Raw genomic sequence first — 17,582 nt, forward strand, 5'->3', positions numbered from 1 at the left:
CTACCCATGGATCTTCCTTTACATGTGAGTTATTGTGAGATATTTGCATCTCCTCTTGATACCACACGGACACTCATTAAGTCAAATGAAAAGAAATGCGAAATCCTCCAATATATTAACCCTTTTATTATTTTCAATCATATGTTCTGAGGCTACAGGGAGTGTATTTAAAACATCAGTGCAGTTGATGGCTCAGCAGAATGACTTGAGTGGAAAGCACAGCTGATGATGAACAAAACACTTTGTGGGAATTCTGTCTTTAGTGGACAGGAAAATTACAGAAGAGATATATACAAAGGCTGCGGTCTTCAGTCTTACTCTGGTTTAATGAGAAAGCTGACGGCTGTGAGGTGGAACGAGAGGAAGACTAACACAAATAAGGCACCACAAGTTTCTCAGCGCAACCAATGCCAGGGCTGAAGCAGAGATTATATGAGAGACGTAACACTTCAGCCAGCACCGTCACTGCAACTGTCCTCAGCTGGCAGATCAAACGATGAAGCGTTTAAACACAAATTTCCACATGATTAAAACAAAAAAAACCTTACTATCATGACCAGCTAACTAAAACCTGAACCTTCTGCAAGGAACACATGCTATAAACAAATCTGACTGCAAAAATGAAAACTTTGGCTTCATTTACTCACCCTCATGTATTTCCTCACCTGTATTATTTTCTGATTTTCCATGAAAAACAAAAGAAGTTGTCAGACAGAATGTCCAAGCTTCTCTTTTCCATACAAGAAAAGTGAATTTTGACTTATACTGTACCTCATATATAGAAAAACACCATAAAAGTGCTCTATAAAACTTCTTCTGAACCTAGTTCAGCGGTCTTAGCTGGTCTTCCTCTCTGACCAGCTGAAAAGTGCTAAAAACCCCCACTAAGACCAGCAAAACAAGCTGGTTTTGAGTGTTTTTTTTATATATTTTTCTAAGCAAGGCCAACCGAAATCTAAGCTGTTGAAGTTAACAGAGCAAATTATATTTAATGATATCAGTAAACAGTTTAAATTTCTGTCAGTTCCTCACAACTCATCATACGACTTCAGAAGACTTATAGTGCACAAGTCATCTGGACTACATAGAACAGGGTGAGTAATGTCGTTCCAAACCTTTATGACTTTTCCTTTCTCTGCGGAACATAAGAGTAGATATTTCAAAGAATTGACATTCGCTGAATGGATTTTTTAAATATCTTTGTGTTCCACAAAAGAAAGAAAGTCTTACAGATTTTAAATGACATGAGGGTGAGTAAATGAGGACAAAACGTACATTTTGGGGTGAACTATTCCTTTAAAATCTCTCTGAAACTGAAGCCAACGGAACTGTTCAGTGAACATCAAGCAGAAACAGAAGAGCAGGCCTCTACCCGAACACTTCGATCTGGCCCAGATTTTGTGCATAGCACCTGCAAGCCTCATTTACCAGAGCAAGAACGAGAAAAAGACAGCATAATACAAAAGCCAAGCCAACGGTTTCTCTCTCACATCAAAAGTCTAGCTGCGTCTGGCTCCGCTAAGCAATAACAACTCACATCTTCGCCAGTTATTGATGCAGCTGTCCTTTTGAACTCCCCGAATCCTGCATTTCATTTGATATTTAAATCATGACAATTCATGTACAATTTTAAAAGAATCAGAAATATTTGACTGTACCATGGTCAAATACAGTATGGTCAGATTAAGAAGTTCACCCCAAACACAATCCCACATTAAGAACCGTCAGGCTGTACTGTTCTCGTTACATACGACACTTGTTAAGGCAACATCAACAAAGAATATCAGTGTGCAGATTTTGAGAAATCATTCACTGTGTAGTATCTTACCACCGAGGGATGCAAAATATGAACATCAGAGTGCAAACCCGCAAGTCCACAAAGCGTCACAAACACTCAAATTGAAGTTATGTTTCAGGAATCATACGAAGGAGAGTGTATGTCTTCATCTGTGAGAGAGGGAACACAGGGCCAGAGGTTTACTATAGCAGGAGGCTGTACAGTGCCTGAACTCAGCTCTTAAAAGGTCAGAGGTCATGGATTTTGAGGAGGGGGAACCGGGGAAGAGCTATGAGTTGCTGTTTTCCACAGTGGTTGGTAATACGCCCAGCTTTCACCCTGGAAAGAGAAGAAGAAAAAAAAATGGGAATTGAAGAACTGTGGTTCCCTCGACAAAAACACAATAGGATTTTTTCTACTGGCATTTGGATTATTGCAGAAAATAAACTCTGTGACCAACAAAAGTGTATGATTCTTACAAGTATTGTTCATCAAGATAATCTTCACAAATGAACAAGCCTAAATACAATCGGCAGAAGTAAAAAGCTAAAGTTAGGCTATAAACCAACCACTAAGATTCCAACAGCTCTTTCGATCTTTAAGATCTACCAGTTGGAAATCTTGAGTTAGAAGAGTTTGCAAAAGCATGACTATAAACACAAGGAGGTTGTAAAAGCAGAATTCACTAGATGAGTTTTCCTGTTCAGCGTGATGACCTTTAAATTACATTTATTACTGATGCTCAATTATTGATAATGATTCTTATTATCATGATTCCATGTGTGGAATGGAATTCCACCGCCTTGATGATGCCCATTGCGCGCTACAGAGTTAAAAACATCTCCGACAAACGGCGCAGTTTCCCCTAATACACATTTCCAGGCACAGGCTTCAACCACCACGAGAACTCATCGTTTTTCAGTAAACTTACATTTACCCATTTTAAACTAGCCTAGGAGACTGGTCAGCTAGCTGTATTCTCTCTGATGACGCAGTAACTACCATGGGAAAAAAATCTTCGGCCTGTCCAATGATTGTAAACAGACATGGGGTCTGTCAGGCTGGAGAAAGTTTAGCGGTAATGTGACCAAAAATATTTAAAGGCCCATCGAATCTGAATTTAAGTTATTTTAATACTTTTCAAGGCCTATTATTAGGAAAACTTTAAGACTTTTTAAGGACCCGTGGCCACTTATTTACTATTTTATGTAGAAATTATTATATGATTTAAAAAAATAAGATGCAGATGTGTTCTTACTTTGCGCTCAAAGTATTTGGTCCTCCATGCTGTCTGTGTCTCTGCACGATGCCTCTCCTCTTTCCTCTGTCTTTCCTCCAGGAAACGCTTGTGTTCCGTGGCTTTTTCCATATCCCTTTCCTTCAGAGACTCGGTCACATGTTGCCACAGTCTCCTACAGGCAGAAGAGTCAACGGTTAAAGATGGAGCCCTCACACCACATTAAACCTTTTTCAGTCTGAATTCACAGATAGCAAGACATGATAAAATTATGTTTTTCCCTTAAATAAATATTTGATCAAAAAAAAAAAAAAAAAAACTGTACATTTACTCTTATTTCAAACCCATCTGACCTTCTTTCTCAACCCTTCATAATATCGTTTTTGAAAGTATTCCTTTAGATTACTTATTTTCATAAAATTAACCTTTTAGTTTAGTGTGCTGTTTATTTTGCTCCTTTAAAAATATGGCATCATACTGACATTAACACTGTTGTGTGGCTTGAATACAATAATAAACTGTTTACATGAACTGATTAACTGGTGTTACCTGGACTCGTAGGGTCCTTGCAGCTCATTGGGCCGTACTCTTTTTCTGGTGACGGGGAGATTGGTGACGTCTAAGACACGTGTCTCTCCACTGGTGTAGGAAAACTCCAGCACGCCGTTCCACTCGCCCTGCACGCGGCACACCACGGAGTTGGTGGGGTTGTGTTTGACCTCCGCGTTCACTCTGAGGAACAAAGCACAGGCTTCTGTTACAGTCCACTGGCTCGGCTTTCTGATTAAAGCACTTGTACCACTAGGAAACCTATTTAACCTCCATCCAATCAACAACCGATGGATAGAAACAAGTCCCTTCCCTACATTTATTCTTTTTTTCTATGATCCATTTCACTCAAATGTACATCACAGTATGGAAGAAAAGATCTGTCGCTACTTCTGTTCCATCGCGACTAAAATAAGTTAATTTATTGTACTACTGTAACTTGCAGAACTCAATTTCCTCAACTGTCCAAAAAGACCATTGACTGATACTAGGGCAGACGTCTAGCCAATTCTTCAGCCAGTTGCAGTTTTCAGCTTCATTTGCATAGAATCAGAGGGTGTCCTTCACACGGCCACGTGAAAATATTGTTCCGTCTATTTTTTACAAGGTCCATAATCATTTCTGTCTCATCTTTGCTAGATTGTTTTGTGAACCTGTCACAATGTTTTTTTCCTATGTGTATTCCATCAATGCCACTGCTTATACATAATTTTGTTAATTTTGCATAAGGTACAGAGCTTTCCTTACATAACTACATACATACATACATACATACAATAGAAATACTGTCAAAATATGTCAAAAACAAAATGCATCTTTCATGATTGAAAGTTATGTAAGGAAGTCTCTGTACCTCATTTAAATGTAACAAAATTAATCATGTATAATCAGTGGCATTGATTGAATACGCATAGGAAATAATACTTCTCTAACAAGACCCCATAGCAAACTCACAAGTCACAACCTGTCATGGGGCTGTTTAAACCTGGTCAATCGGATCCGATTGTGAAAAAAACAGGTGTAAATGCCCTCCGAAATGCTTTCGAGATGGATTTAATTCCGATCAATCTTCAGGAGGTAACTTGAGACGCATTCCAAATGAAACAGGACAATTGTAAATGCATCTGGTTGTAAATTTTACATCTCCCAAAATGTTTTAGGCTATATGACATGTTATGGCCGGATATGACCGCTACTGCAACACACATCGCTGCAGATGCTATGTATCTTTTCAGCAAGCCGACGTGCAAGCTGCCGCATATGCTCAAAACACAATCATCTTCATTAAAAGTAGTGAGACTAAATGATCTTACCAATGCTGATGCCGCTCTCTCTCCTACTCCTATTGACCTTGAAAATAGCTGATGATAAATAAAATGCAGCTCATATCTGGCGCTTTCGTTGACGCGAACGCAGTTAAATTTGCACATAGAGCGGGAATTGAAGATCAGATTTATATTCGTTTTGCAGGGACATTTATTAAGTGTAAATGGGACCGTTTTAACAAATCAGATTAGCTATTCGATCAGTAAAAACACATGAAGTGTTCAGGTGTAAACAGGCCCTATAAGCTCAGAAAAGTGCTTCATGTGGCGTTTTCATTGAAATTTTAATGGCACAGGAGCAAAAAACAGCCAGTTTAATTCCGGGGGTCAAAGAAACGGTGGAAAATCATTACAAGTGTCCCCTACGTTTTTCTTATTGAATATAGAGTTTTGGGTAACACTTTACAAGAAGGTTTCATTTGTTAACATGAACTAACATTTAACAATACATCTACAGCATTAATTCATTCTAGTTAATGTTAATCTCAACATTTACTTATACATTTTTAAGAACAAAAGTTGTATCTGTTAACATTGGTTAATGCACTGTGAACTAACATGAAGATGAATATTTTATTACCTAACTTTAATTAAGGTTGATAAACGCTGTAAAAATATATTGCTAAATGTATTTTTCAGTTCATGTTAGTTATTGCATTAACTAATCTCAACAAATGAGACCTTATTGTAAAGTGTTACAGTGTTTTGCTCAGATAATGTGCCTGGACAATATATAATCTGGACATTTACACAACAGTTTTTCCTCACCAAGGCAGCATTTATTTGATAAAAAAAAAAAACTATCTATTCAAGATAACGGTTTTCATACGGTTTTTATTTTTATGTCTTTAAAATTTTTATTTATCCCTGTGATGGCAAAGCTGAATTTACAGCAGCCATTTACTCAGAATGATTTCTGAAGGATCAGATGAAGACTAATATGCTGATTTGGTGCTCAAGAATAATTTCTTATTATCAATGTTGAACAGCATTTATTTGAAACAGAAATCTTTAGTGACATTATAATGTCTTTACTGTCACTTCTGATCAATGTAATGTATCCTTGCTGAATAAAAGCATTACATTTTTTTTATTTTTTTTTAAAGACTTACTGATTCATTTTAAATGGTAGTGTATAATTAACAGTTCATCACGGCTGCTGTATACATTTACATTGAAAACCCTATACGGTCTCAAAGAGATGGAAAATGGAGTCACGTAATGTGATCCAGTGTGATCCTGACCTGTGCAGCTTGCCCCCATAGAAAGGCTTTGTCTGGAAGGTGATGACTGCAGAGTAGCCGGTCTTGGCGCAGTTGACATTGACCTTTCCTCCCAGTTCCACCCAGGGCACAGTGAGGATAGAGCGGGCATAAGCAGAGGGCAGACTAAAGGTGTATTCTTCATCATGCTCTAATAGGTGTAGATTACCTGCGAGCACAGGAAGTTAACATTCCTAATAATCAACAATGGATCCATGGAAACTTCAAAGTAAACTGAGTGTGAGGCAGGCGAAACGCACCTTCTCCGATCATAGAGACGCCAATGGACATGCCCATGAACTTGCTTTTGGTCCACACATGCGTGTTGACACACATCTGCCTTTCCTGGCATTCTGCATAGAAGCCCGAGACAGGGGGATGATGGGAAACCTGTTCAGCCACAAAGCGAACATTGTAGCAGTCTGACGCGCACGAGGTCCCCTCTTTCGGGACACCTGTCGGAGATGATGTCGCTTTGGGTACTCTCCAAGAGCAATGGAAGGTCTCTCCGATGATGGGGTTGTAGGGCTTCTTGGCAATGGCACCTTTGCGACCTTCATGGAAGGAAGTGAGGTAATACTCCACAAATCGGACCATGCGGTCCATCGGGCTGGAGCCATCGGTGATGGCCACGAAAAGGTCCGGATGGGACATGAAGTCTGCATACATTTCCAGCAGGGAGCGCTTCTCCAGTATAAAAGTAGGCAGGACCACCTATACACCCATGTGAAACACTGTTATTTCACAATGTTATTTTAATTGCATAACAGAATTAATTTGAAATGGTGTGATTTAAACTTTTATCTGAGGTTTGAGAAAGACACAAGAAGCCATTAACGAGATGGAGCTGATATACCCTGGTGAGGTCCATGCCCAGTTTCAGCTGAGAGAGGAGGTGCAGAATGACGCTGCGCTCCTCTTCGACAGCACCCAGATCCTCCTCCTCGACTGGAGAGGAATCGTCGACCTCCTGCGTGGCATCAATCTCCTCCTGCTCCTGAAACACACACCAAACTCCATGATTACTCAACTCATCTACGCAACCAACAAAATACTGCAAGCACAGAACTAGTTTTTGGGACCCCCTCTACGGGGATGGGATACCCCATCTACAGGATGCTTTTTTGTTTTACATTTTATAGAGGTAGAGGTATATGAATTATCTAAAACTTTAATTAAAATGAAAACTGAAAATATAAAAATAAAAGATATTTAAAAAGACCAATAAATACTATAATTGTATATAAATTAGACTACAATTAATACAGTTTTATTTTATTTTTATTTTTTTGGCTGATTACATATTTTAGAGCTTTAAAAATATAGAAATTAACATAATTTTTAAGATTTGAATGGCTTCTATAAATTTGCCAGTGTTGGAAATCATAAATTTAAAATTGCAAGGTATTACCAAGTATTGCATGAACTTTTACTCTATGATATTATGTCCCCAAGATATGGCTCGAGTCCTTCCTTGGATGCAACTCTCTGATTTATCTCCCATTTTACCATGAAATTCATAAAATTGATCACTGAAATAAGGAAGAGCACAGCTATCCCAACAATCTGAGGCATCATTTTGTACATGTGGGCAAGTTATGTTTTGGTTTGTTTAAATCCAAACCCTAAGTACTGTATGTAATAGGTTCTGCTTGCCTCAGCAAATACCACTAATGACACTTGTCAAATTATTACATTACATAATGTAGAATATATATATATATATATATATGTTTTTTTTTTGTATATGATTGTTTTTCAGACTGAAATCTATCTTCTATGCTGCTTGAAACAGTGGATGCTAGGGTACAGTTAAGTTAAGCAAAACATTATGCAAGAGTATTTAGAAGAAAAAAAAAAAACATACAGCATAGTTAACATTTAACGCCGCAGACAAATTTACTCAGGTTAATAGGGAGCCCTGTCTACAGTTCGACAATCGGGGAGGCTCAGGTGTTTGTTTACATCAAGGTAACTGAAGCAAAGATTACTCTTGAGACTCAAAGTCAGAGAGCCTTCTCCAAAACAACATCAGTTGTCAGGAATTATCATCAGCATCTGCTATGAATACAATCACGCACAATTGTGTTGCTGTGATAACATGCAGGATATATTTGAGAAACTTAAGACATACTTTTGTGAATGTCAAAATGCATGAATTAATTTTATATATTGTATATGCATTATATAACAAAATATCAAACCAAGTGTCATTTTTTATTATAAAACAAAGATAGCACACTTTTTAAGCCTAACAATTCACAAAAAGGTTTTAAAATGATAAAAAAAATATATACTGTACAAATCATTCATACACTGTCTGGTTATGAAATGTTAGTGGAAAATGTCTCCATAAAGCTGGAGCATGCAATTCTTACAATGTTAAAACACTAATATACTGTTCAAAAGTTTCTGAAAGAAGTCTCTTATGCTCACCAAAGCTGCATTTATTAGATCAAAAATATGGTAAAAAAAACTGTAATTCTGTGAAATATAATTACAATTAAAACAAATTTTTAATAATTTATTTTCTATATTATAATGCAATTTATTCCTGTTATGGCAAAGCTGAATTGTCAGCATTACTCCAGTCTTTAGTGTCACATGATCCTTCAGAAATCATTCTAATATGCTGATTTGCTCAAGAATCATTTCTTCTTATTATTAATGTTGCACAAAGATCTGTTGCTTAATTGTTTTGTGGAAGCTGTTTTTTTTTATGAATAGAAATTTCAAATGAACAGCATTTATTTGAAACTGATTTTTTTTGTAACAATGTGACAAGTTTTTACTGTCACTTTTGTAGTAAAGTGTAAACACTGTGTTTCTGTGGTGCAACCAAAACACTGTTGCTTGCTTAAGCCTCCCATCCAGCCCGAAATAACAGCACTGGCTCAACCAATAGTGGGAGTTCAAGGTGGACGAGTATACAAGGTATACTAGTGATTACACTGCTATTGTAGGACACCTGTTGTTTGACAACGAATATAAATCAGAAAAGCCTTGTTAGTTCTGAGAAAAGCATAATTTGTTTGCAGATACCACATGGTTTGATATTTTGTTATCTAACACAATGATACTCGTACATACTTAAGTGCAATTTAAGTGAACAAACACATTTTTGTGAATAGAATATTTGACCAGACCAATCCAAAACAGCCATTCTGAAATTAATCAAAAATGTGTGTAATCTAAAACAAGCTCAGATCCTCTGAAATCAATTTTCTACACTTAATTTGGACAACCATTTTAGATCCCATAATTTTTAAACTTTACCATTTTTAAGTCAAGTGTGATTAATCAATAAGGATTTTCAAAAGATTATTCAAACTCAGATATTTTGAGAAATATCAGCAAGAAAGTTTAGATAAAGCAAATCTTACCCCAGCGATATCACAGGAGTCCATTTCTAAAGGTTCTAGAACGGTTCCCACTGTGTTACCATCATCTTTGGTGATGCTGGGTAGCGTCCCTCCATTCTTCAGGATGTCGGGGAGTTTTGGCTCCAGCCACTCGAGGGCAGGGCCTACAGGGCACACAAAACCAGACTCAGGAGTGCTCATATCACCGGCCCACCAGCACGATGCCGACAGGCCAACAGCAGCCTCTAACGCCACAGGATTTCTGGGCGTTTAGCGCTCTGACAACTGACACAGAGCTCTCAGTGGAAACCTGAGAACAGGGTCTCACCGTCTGCATGAGGCCCTGCCCATTGTTGACTTGTTTGCCTATTGGCACGGAGACTAATCTGGTGGTTTTTGTTTTGTTCCAGTCATTTGGAAGTTCAGAAAGTTCACATGGTCCCTCCGCTACTTCAACAACAGTGGAAATGCAGGTGATCCTGGAAGTGTGTGATGTTTACATGTTTCTTTCTAGTCAGAGAGTAATAAAATATGAATGGGTTGCATTAAAGTCAAGCACACAACTTGAAGTCTTTGGTTTGGCAAAATAAATATTCGTGCAAGGGTTTTTGGGCCAGAAGAACCCACAAACACGCAAATCTCACAGGAGACATATTTATCCAAGAACTGACAACAGTATGGTAACACAATTTGGTAAGTCTGTCAACCGCTGCGCTTGAGTGACGCCAGCAGAGCTCTTGTTACCTGCAGAAGTCTATCAGTGGTGGATACAGTTCCTCATTAATTATAAAACAATATTCCACTCGCTGAGCAGGGCTCTAGGTCATAAATTCTACAGGCACAAACATGACCTGAGATTATTGGATTTGTGACCACAAACACTTGTGGTTTTTCTGTACTATATCATGGAAAATTAGCTACCTTTTTAGCTGTTCAGCTATTGGTTATTTTTGGTACACACACACGGCACTGTGATGCGAGCAGAAAGACTTGTGGCGTTGTGTATTTTGATCTTATCACATTGACCTGGATTACACATAAGGATCAGTGAGTCGCAGTGAATATGTGATTTAAGGTATTCAATAACTGTCTGATAGCGGATTTGGAGAAGGAGAGTATTTGTTGTTATCTAAAAGAGTCTACATTATTCATCTTTGGATTGCATTTCGACAGCCAATATATGATTGTTACACAAACTCTACACCAGGAGAGTATTCAATAAAAAGGGAGGCTGTACTTGCTCCTTTTAACATAAATCATGGCATGCCAAACAGATAAATATGAAAACATGACTAATGACAGACTGTTATATCAGCCAGTGCTGCATTTCCAAAAGCATCATAAGCCTGTTCACATTGTACAAATTATTGGCACCAATGATCTCTACGATCTACTTAGGCTTATAATATTTTTGGGCAATGCAGCCCAGGACAATTAATCAGTGAATATTTGGCTCTTTTAAGATTATTGTCTAATATCTGTGCCCGATTGGCAGATAAACAAAAGTGGGCAGTGGCAAAATCTACCAACAGCATTGCAAAGTGACACTGCACATTTTCTCTACAATTTTTATTTGTTATTATTAAATTGTACAATATCGAATTATATCGGCCACTCTGCTCTCTAGATAGCAATATCAGCCATTCAAAAAAAACATGCTTATTTGATATTAAGAAATTCCACTAAGTCAATGTTAAGTAATAAGGAAGCTGAATAGATACAGTACTATTATTCCTAAATGCCAAAAGAACTAATGATAAGAGTAAACATGGGAAAATATGCTAAACTTTGTGCGGTTTCTGACTGAGTTCTGCATATGTTTCTTAAGTACATAATGTTAAAAACAAGCGACTGAACTTTAATTAAGACTTTTCAAAGTGGTTGTTATTGAAGAATATGGGGAGCAGTCCTGCAGCTTGTGAGTAAAGGTTGCACAGAGAAATTTTGCAGGGAAAGTTATTTCAATAGGAATCACGCAATTGGGAGTTTTGAATTAGGGAAAGAAATTCCCCATACAGATTTCACTCGTGTTCAAATTCACTGCATTGACCAACAGAAAGCTACCTGGTTTGAAAGTGAGCAGTGCTTCATGCATCGCTAGACTTTTGACAACTAATCTGTTTTAGCAAAAAAATAAATAGAGTTCGCCAAATATTTCACTAAAGAGACTGGACCTTAGTTGCCCTAAAGCATTGCATTCCCATTTCACATTATACATATAAGTGTTACAGGTACAGCAAAAATGTAATTCTAAGGGTCAGAAAGAGGGTGAAAATGGTCATGTGAAGCTAAATAATGACTGTTCAAAACACTTGCTAAATTAACAAAACTAGAACTCGAACTAGAAAATAAAATTAGGATATGCTGCCAATTTAGACGTATAATCTTGTCAAGAAAATCAGATAGGAATACAAGAGACGCATGGTCTAAAATGGTGACGGAAGCTGTGCTTATAAATAACCCTCTTACTGTCTTTTACTGGAAGAGAAATGCTTTCACTTAACATCCAAGCACTGCAGTAGCATTAGACAAAGTATAGAGTAAAGTCAGGTCTAAGATTAAAAGAGCCTGACAGAGGCAAAAATCCAGACAGAGCCAGATGTCAAGCGTTATGAACCTAATTACACATTTTTATAATTTTGTATCTTTCTGTCCATTCAATCATAGCTTAGTTTTTACATTATCAATTACCAATAGACTAGTACAAAACTAATGCTGTAAACTAGAAAGGGAACCCCAGATGATACATTACAACAATATTAAAGGTTAAAATTAACTGATTTGTAGGCTACTTACATTTAAAATGGCCATAAGAAAGTTTCTACTATTTTTTTATATAACCATTTAAATGGTGGCTGTCATAAAAACATTCAAAAATACATTAAATATTGAAGAACAAGTTAAGTCAAAATACAATATGAAATATGGTGTATATATTTAGCAAAATGCTCCTCTATAGAGTTAATTTTTCAAGCTGACTAATGAGTTTTGAATGGGTTTTCTGAGGTAAATCTAACATTATGTGACAGTGTTTACAAGCGGTTTTACTGACATATTTCCCCGGTTGAGAGACTCATCGAACGATTACGAGACATGATATGGATTTCTTTTAACATACCTTCTGATGTTCATTCATGTTTATTTCGTGCTGTAACTAGTAGTAAAGTGGAACAGATGACCAGCTCCATCACGCCACATTAAAGAGCGCCAAGATGGCATTTATTTTATTTTATTTATATTATTCTTAGGATTTAAGAATCAATATCGGTTCTTCAAAATGAGAATGATAAAAATTGTCATTTATGTGTAAACTAGGCTAATCCTTTCAGCAATTATCCATAATCCCCCCCCAAAAAATGTTTTAAATCTCACCAACGAGAGGAACTTTCTGCCGAGCCACTTGTTGGAGCTGCAGGATATGCAAGCAGTCGCTGAGGCAGGTCATAGTGGCCAAAGAGGTGGCTTTCAGCAGCAGCAGGTCTTGGTCCAAGGGAGAGGGACCCTGGGAGGAGGGCAGACCCTCAATACTCTGGATCAGGTCTCTGTGCTGGCCCTGCGCCTGGCTCATCATCTGGAGCAGGACAAAAACATTCGGTTAAAATCCAATGTTTTTAAAGTAACTAATTGACTCTGCCACTGGGCCTCTAAAAGCATCACTCATTCATACCTCTCTGGCCTCCAGCAAGTGATCAGGCAGCAGCGATTTCCTGCTGGAGTAAAGGGAGGAGCCGCGCTGCAGCTGGGACAGGCCCAACAGGGCGTTTGAGTTCTGGTTGATCCTGTGTTGAGACCCTGGAGAGCTGCCACTGCCCTGAGACGCCATGGAGAGACTGCGAGATTGAAGCGGTGGGTTTGTCTGTGGGATTATGGATAATTGCTGAAAGGATTAGTTTACAAATAAATGACAATTTTATCATCATTTACCACATTTATGCTAGAAAGCGGGTGATGATTTTTACTGCGAAGCACAACAAAGGACAAAATGGGCCTTATGATTTACACTATATTAAAAGTCTTCTGAGGTTTTATGTGATAAACAGACCCTATATATAAGTCATTATTCACTGATTATCTTTACCTCAGCTACATCTAATTCACAGTCACATAATAGTCAAATATGCAGCGCAAAGTCACATCATTCCAGTTTGTTTGTTAGTTTGTTATTGTCATGTCAGCTTCTTTGGCTATCATCATAGTGAAAACTATATTTGAGTTGGCAAAATTTAAAATAGATACTAAATATAGTATTTTTCCTACAAATTCTAAAACTAATCTTGGATTAACTTGATTAGCTTGATTGTTATATCGTAGAAAAAATTTAAACTATTATATTATAATCCAGAGATATATTAAAAGTTGGATATAAAGTATTTTAATATAAAGTATATTAAAGTACTCACGTAAAGAAATATATATATATATGTACATATAGTGCAAAATGTACATATAGTGCACTGATGTAAAGAAAAATATACTATATTATACTATATATTACTATACTATACTATATAACTGCTTGTTTATATCAATGCAAAATGTAGTTATATTATTGCCCATCTCTTTATATAAAGTTGTATATATAAGAATGTCCTACTTTATACACATAAATACAGTATACTTGCGGTAGGGCGATATATACTATATAGAATATCTCAAAAGCTTGATTACTTGTATTGTTGCAAAATGTAGACTACATTATCGCTCAGCTCTAATATGCTAAATACAACTACAAGGCATGAAGATATTAAGATATTATATACATTAACATCATGGTTTTCTGTAAAGCTGCTTTTAAATAATGTGCATTGTGAAATTTGACGTGATGATTAAAAAACATTTCAAGGGTACGAACAGAATAAAACGAATCGCTCAGAGGAGCAGAAATCACAATCCCAAAAATATGTTTGTCTAACATGTATATATATAATAGGAGGGTTTTCACATCATACCAGACTTGATGTCAATAATGGTTGGTTTTTGGTTCTCAGAAGAAAGTTGGGATAGTTTATTGGTTTCAAACAACATGATGATAGAATCTTACATTTTTTGCATTGTAATTGAACAGATTTTCTGTTTGCTCCTGTAACTTAGGAAATCACTGAGCAGTGGTGGTTTTACAGTATTACAGGTGTCTGATTGTACCGTCTCACCTTGCCCATCGCCTCCGTGTGGTGCTGCGCACAGATCTGCAGTCGGCTGACCCAGTGCTGACGCTCCTTTGCATCTGAGGCTGAAGTTACACAGACAGGTATTAAAAAGATTTTTAACATAAAATAAATTATTGGGATCAGAGCTTGACATTAACACCCGCCAAATGCGGCTGGATTTCAGCAGTGGCGTGTCACACGGTCACTCTTACTAGCCACTTTGGCGGGTTGAATTTTATATATAATATATACATTTTTCAATTGTAGTCTTTTAAAAAAGGCATCTGAAATAATAAACTAAGTGCAATGTAGTGTTGTAAAAAAAAGATAGATTTTAAGATACATATCGATACTGAAATATCTGAAACATCCAATACTCATTTTCCGCAGAATAGATAGCGCTTTCTCGCTCTTTCATCTGTCTAACAGTGAGTTGACACACAAACCCGCCTCCCCTCACTCACTCATTTAATTTGCTCCGAATGAATATCATTGATTTTACAGGGCTTGAATTTCAGCATGAGACCGCGCATAATTTGACTAATTCCCGCAGATTCTGCGCTCACAGCCAAAGTGCATGCACATAAAGCCGCCTCTCAGTACTAAATTTAGTTATTTTTCGCTGCTTATTGCGCTTAAACAATCAAATAAACACAAAATAATGTCAAAATGCAGGTCTTGGCAAGTATTCACGTAAACACATTCAGTTATGTTTAAAGTGAACGTAAACAGTTGAGAAAGAAAACAAATGTGTAACAGCATAATGGATCTGTGTGTCAGGTCTTAAAGTGACTTAAAGCTAACTTAAAGTTAGCAGCCTAATATGCCTGCTGCTAAATTATGAGATATGTGGCCGTTTTTCTCCATGGTATCTGTGTCAAAATTGTGGCCAGTGAAAATGCTGAGTAGCTAATAACTTTGGAAACCACAAGCCACAGTTGCTGGTGAGCAAAAAAGTTAATGTCAAGCCTTTTGATTGGGATCATATTATTTCAGATCAGACCACTGAGACCAGAGATCCATGCTAGTATAAGGATCATTTTTACAAAAAAAAAAAAAAAAACTTGTGGTATGATTAAGAGAGCTCTATCTAGGGCTGTTTTATTTATACTAAGCCATTCACTTCAATGAGAAGATACAGTATATAAAAGGAAGTGAAAACATCTGGGGTTTTAAAAAAAAAGTAGAAAAAGAGTGAAAGAGATCATGTGACAACCTCTGAGTTTGTATTGCTCTCCGCTGATGGCGTTGACAGTGAAGGTGTGTGAATCTTCATCGCTGGGGGAAATCACTGCACCGGCTAACGGCAGCGAGCCCCGGGGCTTCAGATTCCTGGACTGCTCATTTACAAAGTATTCCAGCAGCCCTGCCTCATTGTTGAGCACAAAATATCTATAGTGAGTGAAAAATAACAGCTTTAGAGAAAACTGAGGAGAAAGTCGCGCCCTTGTTGATTAAACAGAAGAGGCTCTGAGCATATAAGCAGGCCCACATGGAATCAGCGTTATATTAGTATCAATGAGATACTATAGTTTTATTAATATCTTGAAATTGTTTTCATTTTCATCTTAATTTTAGTTAAAGTTTTAGTCACTTTTTGTCTATACAAGGTTTTATTAATATTTATTTCAGTTTTAGTTATTTTAGTAAACAAAAAAACAAAACAAAATGTTTTTAATGGTTTTAGTTTTATCTAAATATGATAACCATGGATGAAATATGCACTCTCAGATCCATACCTTTGATTATAAAGGTCTAATCATTCATCATTGATTATATGTTTGTTTATTAAATATTTTGGCCATTACATTTTACCTGGTAGAATTTCAAAGATTTTTTTTTCCCAGTAAATATACACAGATTCCATTTTGGCCTGTTTATAAAAAATGAATACATCAGACTCACCGATACTGCCATCCAGTCACAAGATTGGTATATTTCATCAAATACCCATCCACCTTTTCCATCAGATCACTTCAGTTAATAAAAAGAAAATTCATTAAACTCAATGTTGTAAAAGCACTAGTGTGTACCGGATATTCATACTATTACCAAAAGATCATATCACCAAATATCAACCATAAAGCTGTAGGCTACACCATTCATAGGATGTTTGAAGACCACATTACCACATTTGTGGATACCACATATCCACATTACTATACCAAATTATGGTCTATCGTCTGTAAGTATATAATGTAAGTGAAAGGAGACTGAGGCTGTACTTTTGTGAAGCATGGAAAAAAGTAAGTCATATAGATGGAACGACATACAGTAGACCATGACAGAAATATGTCAATGTCGTGTTTAAAGTCCAGCTTACTCCGGAAATTGACTATTATACAATCTCCTCCTCACATTAAAGGTATTGCCTTTGCTCTTTGATTTCGAGGATTTTTTTATAATTAAACATAGATTGTTCTAAAATGAGAATATTTGTGTGAAGTACCTGTACTGCCAGGTTTTGGAGCCCGTCCTGAGGGAATTCTGTGAGCTGCTGTGATGCTCCAGTACGGCTTCAGTCTGCATGATTAGATGTCCTATGATCTTACAACACAGCTAACACTTCACCTGCCGCTCAAACACGGACCAACCGATTTCATATGGCGAAGCTCAAGTCAAAATTATTTGTTATGGCCGCTGTTGTAATCATCGCACTGGTGTAATGCTCTGAATTACAGCACCACTGGCATGTTTATGTCTCGTGCAGCCATGACAGAGCGTGAAGTCATTCGCGACCCACATCATGTGACAGGAGGTGGTCTAAAAGAAAAAATAATTGAACAGCACAAACGGAATTGTTTGGATATAATTATGTTATGCATCGTATATCGAGCATATCAATATAGTTTGCTCCAATGACATTTTATAATTTTAGTAATTTTTACATTAGAAACACACCACAAAATCCAATTTTCAAATT

General features: G+C 37.0%; 1 protein-coding gene across 1 annotated transcript; it reads right to left on the reverse strand.

The window, feature by feature from the left end:
- Nucleotides 1-106: 106 nt before the first annotated feature.
- On the reverse strand, nucleotides 107-17,395 carry osbpl11 (oxysterol binding protein-like 11). Its single transcript, XM_084420235.1, has 13 exons — nucleotides 17,109-17,395; nucleotides 16,565-16,633; nucleotides 15,876-16,051; nucleotides 14,663-14,742; nucleotides 13,180-13,368; nucleotides 12,885-13,083; nucleotides 9,534-9,676; nucleotides 7,007-7,147; nucleotides 6,411-6,864; nucleotides 6,133-6,319; nucleotides 3,564-3,746; nucleotides 3,036-3,189; nucleotides 107-2,116 (listed from the first exon to the last, which is right to left on the reverse strand). Exons 1-13 carry the CDS (start codon nucleotides 17,186-17,188, stop codon nucleotides 2,033-2,035), a joined length of 2,139 nt encoding a protein of 712 aa, XP_084276361.1. The 5' UTR covers nucleotides 17,189-17,395; the 3' UTR covers nucleotides 107-2,032.
- Between the last annotated feature and the right edge of the window lie 187 nt (nucleotides 17,396-17,582).

This window comes from Rutilus rutilus, assembly GCF_951802725.1.
Source record: "Rutilus rutilus genome assembly, chromosome: 10".
Classification (NCBI taxonomy): Eukaryota; Metazoa; Chordata; class Actinopteri; order Cypriniformes; family Leuciscidae; genus Rutilus; species Rutilus rutilus.